Genomic DNA, 15,968 nt, shown 5'->3' with positions numbered 1-15,968 from the left:
TGCATTTAATTCACATTTTAAGTTGCGAAACGATGATTCCCCCCCCCCCCCCCAAAAGAACCGGCAGTGTTTTTGCTGCCGATATGTGTTTAAATCCACCGCAACCGCAACATTCCAATTTATCGCGTTCCAGAAAAACCCACTCCCAAGCTGATTTAAATGGCCATTAATTTCCAGGTATTAAACATTAAATTCCTTCCATTTGGCCTATAAACCCATGACAATGAGATTTAAAGATTATGTTATATTGTGAATTCTTGTGTGAATGTTATTTGGACACTTAGGCTATTTAGAAATGTTAATCTATTCTTAAGAAATTGATAGATGTTTAGATCTAGTAATTGAATTTTGTAATTAGCTACAATTAGGTAACTAACTAATTATATGCTTTAATTTCAAGTCATCTAAGTAAGATTGTTTCATATTTGTTTCAGAATGCTTCAATCTATAATAACTGAAAATTTCTTTCAGTTCTCTTAATTTTTAAGAAAGTTATGGGCTTTTGACTGTTCTCGATCACAGCTTTTGTGTTAAGTCAATGAAAAAGCAATAGGGAACAAAATGCTAATTTCCGAGTATGAAAATGGCCATAACTTTTTTAATACTGAAGATATGAAAGTGAATTAGGTGTCAAATTAAACTTCTTTTTATGCTTTAACTGATGGGATAAATTACAGACTTGATTTTTTAAATCTCAAAAATTTGTAACATTACTAAGCTGTGATACTTATTTTTGAAGCTCAACAACTTTCTCAGCCTAACAGGAGCTTTGCATAAATTAGGTAGAATTAAATCATTTTCCCATGAACTTTCCCATTCAAAATTAGACATGTGAAAACAGGAATGCTCCTCTTTACAGGGATAGTGGTGGACAATATAAGGTGTTGCTTTTTATTCATAGATAGCTTAACATGAACTAAGAAGTGAGCAATCATGCTGAAACCTAAATTTTGCAATCTGTATCTTTCCCTTTGCTCTACCTATTGTACTTGAGTTTGGCTTGATTTTTTTAATGTATCCGGCTCCATCTGACTCGAATGGATGGCCTGCAAAACAAAGCTTTGCACTGTACCTTGGTACATGTGACAATAATAAATCTAAACGTAAATCTAAGTTTAGAGTATAAATGTTACTATTTCTGCAATCCTTTAAGCATCCTTAACAGCTGAGAATATGGTCACATAAAATGTTGTAAATTGTATTAATTACTTTAGCCACAACATAATTGTCTTGGGACAGAGACCAGTTATTTGAAGGATCATTTTATATTCTCCATTTTAAGTAAAAACATAGGTAGGCAAAAATGCTGGAGAAACTCAGCGGGTGCAGCAGCATCTATGGAGCGAAGGAGACAGGCAACGTTTCGGGCCGAAACCATTCTTCAGACTGATGGGGGGGGGGGGGGGGGGGGGGGGGAAGAAAGGAAAAAGGAGGAGGAGGAGCCCGAGGGCTGAGGGAGAGATAGGAAGGGGAGGAGACAGCAAGGGCTAACAAAATTAACTAACTAAGTAAAAACATAATTGAAATATCATGGGGTGTGAACATGAATCATAACTTCAGGTAATAAAATTTGAATGGATTTCAAATGATTAGTCCTTAGAAAACACAAATAATTTTATGACTGCAGCAAAAGTTTTTTATTATTTAAAGAATGAAAGATACGATTTTGCCTAAAGTATGAATGATTATTTTCACATTATATTTGAAATTTTTGCAAACAACATTTATGGCATAATTTTCATTTAAATTTTAGAATTTTAGCACAGTTGAAAATATAAAAAAATATACTTTGCCTATAGTTATTGTTAAAAAAACAAAGTGAATGAATGCACCAGAACAACATCTTCAGACCACTAGGTGTTGCTATAACACTATTTTGCACCAAGATAATCTAGCAGCTCATGGTTTGTGTGGGAAATAAAGCAGTTATGATAGAGAGGCTAATGCATTCTAGCTATCCTGGTTGGATTATGATCTGCCAGTCAGCATCTTATCTCCTACCCTAATCATCTGTCCAAAAGGTTGAAGCCGAGGGTTGTTGGTAGCTGCTTCTATTAGATCTGGCGGCTGAGTAAAATGATTCTTACCTCGGGGACTCTGAGGATGCCCTGCCTAAGTGTGTCAGTGGAATAATCATATGGCTCTGAATAGCAGCAAGACCTGATCATGTGAGGAGCCAACCTTCAAGCAACTAAGGTGCGTTTTACCTGCAGTCTCCTTGACTCATCTTTAGCTGATAATTGTGGGATATCTTCAGTATCTTGTATTCATCATTAGTCCCTGAAAATGTCACCATAAAGCTAGGAGCAGCATTACTTCAGCCTGAACAAAGACTCACAGTGCAGATGGAAATCCTGGCAGATTGGTTCTAAATCCAGCGAGTCAAAAGTTACAGATGGATTTTTTTGTGCTCTGACTTGAATAGTTTCTTGAATTCTTCTAAATTTGTGCCATAATCAAAGTCTAAGATCAAAAAACGAACTCATTTTGCACTGGAAATATTCATATTAGAGGATAATATTTATTTTTCTCAGATAAAAATGTACTTGTTTTCAAAAAATTCTACAAACTCGGATAGTAAAATAATGGTGCGAAGGTTCCTTGTGACCTTACGGCCTTTCAGGTAAGTTTCTCTTTTTAATATAAAATATATATATTTGAATTATTTTGCATTGTTTACATATAATTGATCAGACCCCTGTAGAACTATTGTGTTCCAGGTTTGTGTAAAGTTAAACGTACTTCATTCTCATTGTTCCTGTTATGGATCTGTAGGGCACTATATATATCTTTAGGCTTTTCATTTTAAAAGGAAAACAGCTTGATGATGGCAAATTCTGCGGGACTTGCTTCAGTGTTCTCTGAGATTATCTTGAACTAGATAGGCTTTCTATTGAATGTTGAACTAAGATTTAAGACAAATCGAAGAGAACCACATGAGACTAGTTGTAGAAACAAAGAACTGTAGCTGTTTGTTAATACCAAAGATAGACACACAGTGCTGGATTAATCAGCAGGTCAGGCAGCACCTCGGGAGAAAAAGGATGGGTGACGTTTCGGGTTGGGTCTGAGGAAAGGTTACGACCTACAACATCACCCATCCTTTTTCTCCAGAGATGCCTGATCCGCTCAGTTACTCCAGCATTTTGTGTCTATCACATGAGACTAGTTTCTCCATATGTTTTCATCTCTTAGAAAATTACATTCAAGGAATGACAGATGGGCTGTGGAGTGCTGACTGGAGAAGCAAAAGCAAGAGAGTTGAATAGTCACTTTAGTATCATTCACTTTCCCATTATGGGATATTATTTGTTTTTCAATAACATATCCCATAGAGATTGATGTTTTTTTGAAAGGCTACATTTTTTAACAATTATATTGTTAAACATATAGCCAATAAAATAGGGAGAGGGATCATAAGTTTGCTTGATGATTAAATGTATCATTAACAAAAATCAATACAAAGGTATAAGATGCCCACATCTGAAATTCTGTAGGTTGTCTTTGGCTACGTACTAAATATTAAGGAGAAAGGGGTGAGGTTTAAATATGTGTAAATATTTTTTAAACTGAGGGTGATGGGTGCTTCGAACACGCTGCCAGAGGTGATGATGGAGGTCAATATGACAGTGGCGTTTAAGAGGCTCTTACATCGGCAAATGGATATGCATAGAATGGAGGAATATGGAGGCAAAGGAGTTTCATTTATCTTGGCATTATGTTTGGCACAGACATTGTTGGTGAAGGGCCTGTAACTTTGCTGTACTGTTCTATGTTTTATGTTATAGTACTTGACCTATGCGAATAGTACCACAAATTGGGAATTGTAACTGAGAGAATTCACTGTTTTGAGGAAAACATTTCTTGAGCAGATGAATGTAAACAGGTCAATGTGCTACTTATCTGTTTCTGGCCCACAGTTCTAGGTACCCTATACCGCCATGTTCATTAAGACCTGAACATGATCTTATTTCACTAACCATATTTGGTACTTTGACATAGGTAATAGAATCATAGTTATAACTGTTACTATGCCTACCCAAGGATAACTCTGGCATAGATCAGCGTAAGTCATTTGATGATGTGCTTCTACATAATGTCTCTCATGCTTTAAATTATTCACCCACTTCCTCTCATGCCTGAGAGACATAAAATGAAGGGTTAGGCTAGAAGGATACAATGCTCGAGGCCCGATTGAACAAAAGTGGCAATGTTCCTTTAAAAATTGCAACCTGGTAAAAGTAACAGTTGTGTACCCTGACATGTTGTTCAACTAGAGATGCAACACTTGTCCCTTTACCTCCCCCCTCGACTCCGTTCAAGGACCCAAGCAGTCGTTCCAGGTGCGACAGAGGTTTACCTGAATCTCCTCCAACCTCATCTATTGCATCCGCTGCTCTAGATGTCAGCAGATCTATATCGGTGAGACCAAATGGAGGTTGGGCGATCGTTTCGCCGAACACCTCCGCTCGGTCCGTAATAACCAAGCTGACCTCCCGGTGGCTCAGCACTTCAACTCCCCCTCCCACTCCGTCTCCGACCTCTCTGTCGTGGGTCTCCTCCATGGCCACAGCGAGCAACACCGGAAATTGGAGGAACAGCACCTCATATTCCGCTTGGGGAGTCTGCATCCTGGGGGCATGAACATCGAATTCTCCCAATTTTGTTAGTCCTTGCTGTCTCCTCCCCTTCCTCAGTCCCCCTGCTGTCTCCTCCCATCCCCCAGCCTTCGGGCTCCTCCTCCTTTTTCCTTTCTTGTCCCCGCCCCCCCCCCCCCCCCCCCCCCCCCCCCCCCACCCCCGATCAGTCTGAAGAAGGGTTTCGGCCTGAAACGTTGCCTATTTCCTTCGCTCCATAGATGCTGCTGCACCCGCTGAGTTTCTCCAGCTTTTTTGTGTACCTTCGATTTTCCAGCATCTGCAGTTCCTTCTTAAACAACATGTTGTTCAACTCTTTCGGATTCATTGTATGTGGATAATAAGCAGAATTTAAATGTAAATTTCTCTAATGCGAGAAGAAAATGGAGTGAAACAGTGTCCCATTTAACAGAAGATATAAGAATTAGAAGCAAGAATTAGTCATATGGCTCATTATGCCTGCCCTGCCTTTCGATATGATTTTGTCTGATATTTTTCCGTAATACCAGCTCCTTGCACAAATTCCTATTGTACATTAATGGTGACACAATGGCACAGTGGTTGAGTTGCTGCTTACAGTGCCAAATCCTGATCTCAGTTGCTGTCTGTACAGAGTTTGTATGTTCTCCCTGTGACTGTGTGGGTTTTCTCCGGGTGTTCCGGTTTCCTCCCACATTCGAAAGAGGTGCAGATTTGTAGATTAATTGACTTCTGTAAATTGTCCCTAGTGTGTAGGATAGATCTAGTATATAGGGTGATTGTTCGTCAGTGTGGACTCGGTGGGCCGAAGGGCCTGTTTCCACGCTATATCTCTAAGCTAAATTAAACTAAATTATCTTCATATCTTAATATCCAAAAATCCACTGATCTCTTGCTTGATTCTGCTGTGGGACAGAGTCTACACAGCCCTCGAGTAGAGAGTTCTAAAGAGTTACAGCGCTCTTCACGAGGAAATTCAGGATAGAAAGTCTCAGCATGGCCCTAAATTTAATTTCAGACAATACATCAATATTATAGGATTCAACTATTTACGAACCTACTTCTGGAATTGAGTAAAATTTAAACAAATAATAAGTGTACTTAAATTAATTAAACCGAATTGTAAACCTTTTTGTGACATAAAACCAGTTACACAAAATACTTACAACTCTGCATTTCCAGTAATTGCAGATAATAATTTGGGTGACACACTGGCACAGCTGGTAGAGGTGCTGCCGCACCGCACCAGAGACCCGGGTTGAATACCGACCTTGTATGCTGTCTGTGTGGAGGTTGCATGTTCTCCCAGTGACAGTGTGGGTTTCCTCTGGGTTTCTTCCAGGCGCTTTGGTTTCCTCCCACATCCCAAGGATGTGATTTTCTATAGATTTTCCCTATTGTGTTTGGAGTGGATGAGAAAGTGGGATAACATAGAACTAGGGTGAATGGGTGATCAATGGTCAGTGTGGACTTGGTGGGCTGAAGTGCCTATTTTGATGCTGTGTCTCTCAACTACACTGAACTATACTAAACTTATGGAATGTGTAGGAATGAATTGCAGATGCTGGTTTACACTGAAGATAGACACAAAATGCTGGAATAACTCAGCGAGACAGGCAGCCTCTCTGGATAGAAAGAATGGGTGCTGCTTCAGGTCTGAAGAACTCTTGTTGTATAATCTTCTATCCAGAGATGCTGCCTATCCCGCTGAGTTGCTCCAGTATTTTGTGTCTATCATAAACTAATGGAATCGTAAGCCTTGAACATATATTGTAGTGTAACGCACTTTTTTCTTGGTTCCAGGTTATTCGTGGCTGGCATTGGATTTTTCACTCTCTGTTTCATCATGACCTCACTTGGCGGACAATTTTCAGGCAAGAGATTGGGAGAATCGCCCTTTGGCATCCGGCAATTTGGCATCAAACCGGAAGGTAAAAACTGCACTTACTTTAAAAGTAAACACGATAAATTATTGATATATAATATTCTAAGTAAGGCCAGAATCAAAAAGTTGTTCTAGTACCTGACATTAACTTTTCATGTCCATTTGTGAAGCAATTTATCAGTGCCTCATACATTCAGCTGGATTGAGTGTCATCCCTACTTTGCATTGATGTGCACCCAATTCGCTCTGTTTCTGCGTAAAAGCAATTGAATTACCTGCATTCTTATTAAACTTGCTAATTAATTACATTAAGGATTTGCAGAAAGTACCCAATCCCATGTATTTTTGTAGAATACTGAATTTACATCAACTCTTTAGATACTGGATGGTGGTCGCTATTAATATTCATGCAAACTACTCAGATTTCATGATAAATTGCCTATAGGCAGGATGGATGCATTTCACAGTAGTGTTTGAAAAATGAAGCTCTCTCCATTCTTACCTGATTACACAGTGGCACAGCTGGTAGAGCTGTAGCCTCACAGCTCCAGAGATTCGGGTTTGATCCTGACCTCGGGTGCTGTCTGTGTGGAGTTTGCACGTTCTCCCTTTCCCAACGTGGGTTTCCACCGAGTACTCTGATTTCCTCCTACATCCCAAAGACATGCAGGAGTGTAGGTTAATTTGTAAATTATCTCTCGAGTGCAGGGAGTGGATGAGAAAGTGGGATAACATAGATCCAGCGTGAAGGATTGATCAAGTGTCAGAGTGCACTCGGTAGGCCGTATCTTACAATCAATCAATTATCTGTACCTATGTAATTTGCTATGGGCATTTCCAGTTTTATGCCAATTTTTTTTACACCAAGAAAATTGTATTTTTTTAACATTATTAGTTGTCGACCTCAGTGACCTCAGTCCAGAATGCTACCTCACCATATATTTTAAATACAAATCTCATCAAGAAATTATTTCAATGATATGCACTAAAGGAACCTATGGATTCAAATAATAGTTGCAAGAATGTTGAGCTTTGATCTCACCCAGTTATAAAGTTATAATAACTCATAATGTTGTATTATCAGCAGCACTGGAAAGAAAGCAAGCAGCTCTAAAATTGCATTAGGTACAACTGTTGTTGCATCATTTACTTTATGTATTCAAATGTTCAGTTGTCAAAAGTAATGTATAACATACAATGGGAAATGTATACAAATTTCCAGCATGAGCACAAAAACTGTAACATTTTTTTCCTGAAAGATATAAGGAAATACCAATGTGTCCCATTCTTGTCATGTATTTTCTACAAACCATTTCTCTTGCATATCATTGCATTTTTCACTTTCAGCATACATTTTTGGTCCCCCTATATCCTTATATCTGCCTACCATTAAAAAATGTAGCTATTAACTTCACATAAATTTAAGTTCTCATTATTGAACTCAGAGCATCGAGAATTTAGGCTGTGTAATGGCATGTTTTTATGTGCTATGCAATTCAATTTTAATGAAAAATAAAATGTATGAGATAATAATGAATAGTGGTGATTTATACTATTGATTGCAAAGTCTGCAATTTTCATTCCTTGTTCCTCGGTGCATCTGTCGCATCATGTACAGAGGTTCCCAGATATGCACAGATATGTCCTGATCAGTATCGTTTCCAACTCTGCAGTGGCACAGAGAATGCATGAGAAGTCTTATTTTATGCAAAACTGATTCAGTAATGTCTGAGATGTTCAGGGACACTTTCTATCCAGCTGTTATCAGGCAGCGGAGCCATCCTACCACAACTAGAGAGCAGTCCTGAACTACTATCTACCTCATTGGTGATCCTCGGACTATTTTTGATCGGACTTTATTGACTTTATCTTGCATTAAATGTCATTCCCTTATCATGTATCTGTACACTGAGAATGGCTTGATTGTAATCATGTACTGTCTTTCCCATGACTGGTTAGCACACAACAAAAACTTTTCACTGTACCTCGGTACACGTGAGTAAACTGAGACTGATCTTGAATGTCTTGTACTATTGAATTTCTAATCACCAGCCTAATTACCAAAATGGTTGCTGGTCAAGCATGCTGTGATAGTCTAACTTCTCTCTGCAAGTTTTGAGGAAGTTGTAGACCATGGTATTTTGTTGCTGTTTCCACACCACCAACCCGATCACCGATGATTTTCAAACTGAGTTTCTCACTTAATTTCAAAAGGTTACCATCTCTCCCATTTTTTTTAGTTTATAGTAATCTATTTTCTATTCCTATTCCTGCTGTTTCCTGCAGAATTGTTATGCTTTTACACTCTGCACCTGTTTCATAACACTACAAGAGGAAGCCATTGAGCATTTCCTTATCCTCTCATTCTAAAACAATGATGGTCTGGGTGTAGTTGATATTTATTGTTGGTTTGTAGAATCATAAAGTTCAGACCAAAGCCATTAGCTGCATTTACACCAAATCTCCCAACTCTCTCTCCCATAAGGATACCAATCCCAGCTTCTCCTGTCTCTCTATCTAATGATGTTTTCATCTCTAATTCCATTCTAATAAACACTTCCAAAGATATTGGGACAGATTCAAGGATAGGAAGGTTATAGTGGAATGTGGGCTGAAGGACCTGCTTCTGTGCTGTATGATTCTATGACTCTTTGACAGGAACATGAATAGGAAAGGTTTAGAGGAATATGGGCCAAGGGTGGGCAAATGGGACAAGCTTACATAGGACATTTTGGTTGGCATGGACATGTTGAGATAAAGGGCCTGTTTCCATGCTGTATGATACTACAACTGTAATTTGATGTTCTTCATTAGGTTTGGTACCCAGAAGTAATAATTCTACTCCAACTAACGCTTGTCTTTTATTTCGCAACTGTTTAGTAAATCTACCATTGTTGAAGGTATTCAGTTTACTTTTATTTAAAAATGTGCAGACAGTAAATTCTTTAAACCCTTTAAAACTGTTCCCTAAATCAGAAACAAAAACATTGCTGAAAGATGTTTTTTATGCTTAAGCGACATGCTTCAAGGATAGTCTTCACTCGTGCTATTCTCAGAAAACACATCTTAGTTATTTAAAGCGCATGGTGTAGTTTTACTATGATTACTGACATTCAGAAGGCAATTACAATGAAGTGCACAAAGCATTTAAAATAATTATACCAAGCCTCTTGGTTCAATTGGAAAAGCATTATAAAGCATTTTAAAATAATGTTTGATTGGGACATTGGGCAACTGCATAGTTTTATTAAGAAAAGGTAAACTGCTGGGGGACCTCAGCAGGTCAAGCAGCATCTGTAGAAGCAAAGGAATGATCAGTGTTTTGACCCAACATGTTGACGATCCCTTTGCTTCCACAGATGTTGCTTGACTAGCTGAGTTCCTCCAGCGGTTTGTTGCTCTAGTTAGTTTAATTTTGTTTAATGTCACGTGTAACCAGGTACAGTGAAAAGGTTTTTAATTGCATGCTATTCAGTCAGAGGAAAGACTGTACATGATTACAATCAAGGTGCCCACAGTGTACAGATGCATGATAATGGATATAACGTTTAGTGCAAGATAATGTCAGTAAAGTCCAATGAAAGATGGTCCAAGGGTCTCCAATGAAGTAGATGGTAGGCCAGGTCTGCTCTCTAGTTGGTGAGAGGACTGTTCTGTTGTCTTCTAATAGGTGGGAAGAAACTATCCCTCAAACTGGAGGAGTGCGTTTTTAAACCTCTGTACCACTTATCTGAGGAGAAGAGGGAGTGACCGGGGTGAGACTCGTCCTTGATTATGCTGGTGGCCTTGCCAAGGCAGCATGAAGTGTAGATGATGCTTGATTACAGCATCTGCACTGTCTTGTGTCTCTTGTGTTGTTTTATTCTTCATTAGCTCACAGAAATGTTACAAGACTGCCAAACACAACCACAACCCAATAATTGCTAATTTAATCCCTTGGATTCTTCTTCTCCATCATTGCAAATGCTTCCAACCGTGCTATTCCTTGCCATTCCATGACCATCTACATTCATGGCTTTTAGTGGCAAAATGCCTCTCACCAGTCATGCATTCACACACCATTTTGGCACATTTCTCTTCTCATGAAAATCCATCACGATTTAGTTTTCATTCAAAAATTCAAAAATTATCTTGATCCTGTAAAGTAGGATGTTGGTAGGATTGAATGGGGCAGTGGTAGGCACTTTTTTTTTGCACTGGTATTGTAGTAATTAATTTATTTACTTTTTTGTTTATTGTTTATTGTTTATTTGTCTATTTGTCTATGTTATCTATGTGTATTATAGAAACATAGAAACATAGAATAGGTGCAGGAGTAGGCCATTCGACCCTTTGAGCCTGCACCGCCATTCAATATGATCAATGAACTACCTTCTGTGGCAGGCCTGATATACTGCAATAACTAAGAATGTTACTGTTCTGTTGCTGGTACATAAGACAATGAATCACTCTTGACTCTTTGCCCACTAGCAGTCATCCAGGCTTATTCTAGCAGTTCAAGGCATCAGGTCTACCACTGAACGGAGAAACATTGAGGTATTGGTTTTGAGAGGTATTTAAATTTGCCTAAAAGGTAGTTCCCTCAACATTGGCAAACTCTTTTTTCTTTAAAATATGACATCTGGTGTTGAGGCAGGTATTCAATATGCCCCATTGAGTGGGTCACATTAATGTATCTGTTTATGTATCACTATCAAATGAAGTATTGAGTTTACGGTACCAAATAGACCCATGCCTAATATTTTATTTCTGATGAATCTGTAAAAGCAACACAAATAGCTAAATCTCACTTTCATTACATTTTATTTAATTTTCTGCCTGTCACTTCTACAATATACTGAAGAAGTCTCTTCATTGATTTCTGTAATTTTTGTTTTGCACGCGTTTACTCATTCCTCGGTAATTCCTCTTCGATAATATTTCAACCTCCCATTAAACACACATTTTTCCCTTCCTTCTCTTCCTTCACTTTCTTTGTCTGCATGCAGTCAAATTATTTCTGCCATTTAGTCTTTAACTTTCTAAGGGTGTTCTGAATCTCTTTTTTCTTTCACGCCACAGAAATGAGATTGCAAAATTCTTTGCCTCCTCTTGACTGGGAATAAACACCAGTCCATGAGAACTTTTGCATTGAACAATGCTGCATAGGAACAGAACCTTTGATCCCAATATCTGCACTGAATATGATGCCGTTAAACTAATCTCCTCTGCCTGAATGTGACCCATATCCATTTATTCCCTGCATATCCATGTGCCTATCCAAAGGCCTATCCATCACTGCCCCTGGCAACATGTTCCAGGCACACATCTGTGTCAAAAACTTGCTTTTCAATGTCCTTTAAACTTTGCTTTTCTCACTTTAGACAAAATAAAATAAATTTGTCCAATCTCTCCTTATACCAAATACCCTCTAATCTCGACAACATTCGGTTGTTTATTACTATTTATTTTTAACCTGGTTGCAAAGATGTATAGTTTTTGTATAATTTCTGATTGTAGACATCATTAACAGTTTACCATGCCATAGGCAGGGCACATAATACAAATGTTATGATGTTGAAGAACCTATTTGGCCGATTATGTTCATGATAGTTTATAAGCTATCCAGTCATAAGTTCATAAGGGATAGGAGTAGAATTAGGCCATTTGGTCCATCATCTCCTCCGTCATTCAATCATGGCTGATTTATCTCTCCCTCCTAACCCCATTCTCCTGCCTTCTCCCCATAATCTCTGACTCGTGTACAAATCAAAATTCTATTCAGTCTAATCAGTATGACCCCATCACCTAATTGTAGACCAAGTACCATTACAAATAACATTTTCTCAATTACATTTAAAATGTGTTGAGGGTTCTTGCCTCTACTACTTTTTATGTTCTATCATAATCTAACAGTCCGTATATTCTACGCCTTAGCTAATAAAGGAAAACATTCCATATGATTTTTAATCACCTAGCCTGAAGGTTTAAGGATCCTAAACCCTTTTATTTCCTATCCTCGGTTTCTTGGCATTTCTCGAGCATTCACTTATCTTATTTCATGCTTCTCTGGTGAGAATTCCATTTCCAATGCTTTACTCAACTGGTCACACCATCTACATCTTCCTGCGGCCTAAAGCTTTAATTTGAAATATCTTGAATATTATACAGATCATAAGCTGTAACCTGATGATCTGAAATTAACAGTTAACCTCATGGCCAATTTAGACTTTAGGCTTTAGAGATGCAGTGCGGAAACAGGCCCTTCAGCCCACAGAATCCATTAGGACCAGCAATCACCCCATACACTGATACTACTCTATACACTCAGGACAATTTACATTTTTTTTTACTGAAGCCAATTAACCTACAAACCTGTACATCTTTGGGATGTGGGAGGAAACTGGAGCATCTGGAGAAAACCCATTCGGTCACAGGGAGAATGTAGAAACTGTGCACAGACAGCACCCATGGTCTTTCATCGAACCTGGGGTCTCTGGCGCTGTAAGACAGCAGCTCTACCGCTGCGCCACTGTGCTTGTATTCTTGTATTATCCCCCGCAAACATTTGTTTCAGCCCCTCTATAGTAAAGTTTAACTTGTATATGCACGGAATCGAGTTATGAACCCCTCAGGACTCTCTTAGCTAAATATTATGCCGGTTTGTTTTTCTTCTAAAATAATGACACAAAGTGCTGGAGTAATTCAGCGGGTCAGGCAGTATCTCTAGAGGACATGGATCGATTACATTTCTGGTTAGTACCCTTCTTCAGATTGATTGTGGTATGGGAGAGAAAGCTGGATGAGAGGTGGGGATGGAACAAAGCCAGGCAAGTGATCAGTGGTAAAAAAGACACAAAGTGCTGGAGTTACTCAGTGGATCAGACAGCATCTCTGGAGAGGTGATGTTTTGAATCGGGGATGTTTATGCAGGCGATAGGAGTTTGACTGGCAGATGATTGAGCAAAGGCCAGAGATGAAACGACAAAAAACTGTGAGATAGGGAGTTAAGAAGAGATGAGGCATGAAATATGAAGCCAGATGAAGGGGTGTAGGCGGAAGTGGTTGGGGGTGTATTGTTTTTCTTATGGTCCCTTCAGCTAAATTTTCTGTCTATTCCTGCTTGCAATTATATTACTCTCACATACTGGGGATTTTGCTTCAGGTCTGAAAGTAGTAATAAAGCATCACTAAAGGGACAAAGGGAATGCAGAGAGGCCGACTGGCACAATGCTCGGCTAATTATAAACACCAAAGCTGATCTAGAATAGGATTCCCTTTTAAAACTGTGTGTGTTAGATTTTGTTCCTTTGATCTTCCAGTTCCAGATGTCTGTGGCTGTTAGAGTGTGGGCAGTGGAGAGCCTAATATTACTGTAGTTGTAATCAGGAAAGCATTAGACTGAAGAGTGCCATAGTAACAAGGAAACAAGGAAAGGAACAAAGGTATATTTTTTCTTCATTACTTAGCTGTAACGATGACTTTGAGTAAACCTGAATTTTGAAAATCTCCATTTAAGAATTTGAATTAGCGGTTGACCATACTATGTTATACCAGAGTGGCTTCCTTGCTTTCAGTATATGACCAATGTGGAAATGCCCCTTAAATTTATATAAATATATTTAAATATATACCACAATCAATTCCCTGTAAAATCCCAGAGGCACCATTTTTGTGTACTGCCGGGCTTTCAGAAGCAAACGTTGAGTGACTTCTACATTGATTTTAATGGAGAAAGTATGCTTTTAAAGGTGAGGCTGACCTCGTTTGGGAAGGCTGAATTTTATATATTGTTTTTAAATGAGATATTGCTACTGCCGCAGTATTTTGATTCTGCTGTCAAGACGGAATTTCGAGCTTCTTTTGCAGACCACTAGCTCAACAATACTGTTGCTCAAACCAGATACCTCCCCCATTTAGTAAGCTCACACGTGTACATCATGTTGCTGTCATGGATTTTGAGTAAAGCAATCCCAGGTATTACATGACGAATGGAACCTCATATATCACTTTGATAACTTACAACCCAACTTTGAGTAGAAACCAGGAACTGCAGATGCTGCTTTACAAAAAAAAAAAGACACAAAGTGCTGGAGTAACTCAGCAGGTCAGGATGTATCGCTGGAAAATATGGATAGGTGATGTTTCGGGTCGGCACTCTTCTTCAGACTTAACTCCTCAAACTTAAAATTCTCCAATATTAGGTAACACCCCCCTCTCTTCCCTGTGTTCTCTCCTCCCAACCCTGGTGTACACCCATTTCTCCCACTACACACCCCCCCCCTCTTTTCCCCTCCACTTAGGTCCCTTCTACCTATATCCTTTGGCTTTACATTTCACTCCTCTTCTCTCCTTATCTGACATCCTTTTGTCTCCTTGTCTCCATTTTTGTTGCCTTTCGTCTCTTTTCATTGCTAGCCTTTATTCACCCATCTGCCACTCGCCTCCTCACCAGTATCCACCTATCGCTTGCCTGGCTTTGTCCTGCCCCCATCTCTTTTCCAGCTTTATCCCCCCTCACCACTACAATCAGTATGAAGATGGGTCCCGACTGAAACGTCACCTATCCATTTCCTCCTGAGTAGCTTCCCGACTCACTAAGTCACTCCAGCACTTTGTGTTCAATCCCAGAAATTATAGTAGCCCTCTTCTCCAAGTCCCTTGCATGGAAGAATCTCTGCCAGACTTGTGTATCTCTGCCAGACTTCGGTGGGCGGCGCGACTCTCGTCAGCAGCGGCCTCTGCAGTCTGTCTGTGTTTTATTATTTTTTGTCTCGTTTTTATGTAGTTTTTGTTATTTTTTGTTGTTGGGGTATGTGTGTGTGGGGGTGGGGGTGGTGTGGGGGGTAACTTTAAAATCTTTCCCCTGCACGGGAGACCCAACCTTTTCTTTGTCGGGTCTCCGTTGTCGTTGGGGTTGCAACGTGGAGCGGCCTCCAACAGGAACAACCTGGGGTTCCAGCTGCGGAGCTGCCGACTACTCACCGTCACGGGGCTGGCCGAGTCCGGAGCGGGTGGAGCTGTGGTTGAGCACTGCTGCCACCCGACCTCCGGAGATTCGGAGGCTGCAACTGCGGGTTTTGCGGACGGCGGCACCGGGAGCCCGCGGGTCCCTGCTGGGAGACCGCTTTTCGGGGCTTCCGCAACGGCGACTTCTCCCGCACGAGTTGCGGGGTTGAAGAGCACCTGAGCGGGGCCTTACACCATCGGCCCGCGCGGCTTGGAATGGCCGCGGGACTCTGCGAGCGCACGCCGGGGGCTCTAACACCAAGACCCGGTGCGCGACCTTGCATCACCCGGCGTGGCTTTAATGGCCGCGGGACAATCGCCAGCCGGGGGCTTTGACTTTGACTCTGACTCTGACATCGGGGGGGGGAGAGTGCAGTGGAGAGATAAGTTTTTTTGCCTTCCATCACAACGATGTGATGGATGTTTGTGTAAACTGTGTTGTGTCTCGGGTCTTTTTGTTTTGTAATGTATGGCTGCAG

The 15,968-nt window shown here is 40.1% G+C and overlaps 1 protein-coding gene across 3 annotated transcripts in view; it reads left to right on the top strand.

Moving 5' to 3' along the window:
• Positions 1 to 2,047: 2,047 nt before the first annotated feature.
• Positions 2,048 to 15,968, top strand: part of mgat5b (alpha-1,6-mannosylglycoprotein 6-beta-N-acetylglucosaminyltransferase B) — a 669,403-nt gene continuing 655,482 nt past the window's right edge. Inside the window, exons 1-3 of one of the 3 annotated variants that reach the window (XM_033044619.1) lie at positions 2,048 to 2,196; positions 2,535 to 2,623; positions 6,420 to 6,547. In XM_033044619.1, coding sequence (XP_032900510.1) covers positions 2,541 to 2,623; positions 6,420 to 6,547 — 211 coding nt within the window. In that variant the 5' untranslated portion in view covers positions 2,048 to 2,196; positions 2,535 to 2,540. Of the gene's footprint in view, positions 2,624 to 6,419; positions 6,548 to 15,968 lie in introns of all 3 variants that reach the window. The other 2 variants (XM_033044620.1, XM_033044618.1) reach the window with 2 other exon arrangements.

This window comes from Amblyraja radiata, chromosome 26, assembly GCF_010909765.2.
Source record: "Amblyraja radiata isolate CabotCenter1 chromosome 26, sAmbRad1.1.pri, whole genome shotgun sequence".
NCBI classification, from domain to species: Eukaryota; Metazoa; Chordata; class Chondrichthyes; order Rajiformes; family Rajidae; genus Amblyraja; species Amblyraja radiata.
This window is presented reverse-complemented; position numbering and strand designations above follow the sequence as displayed.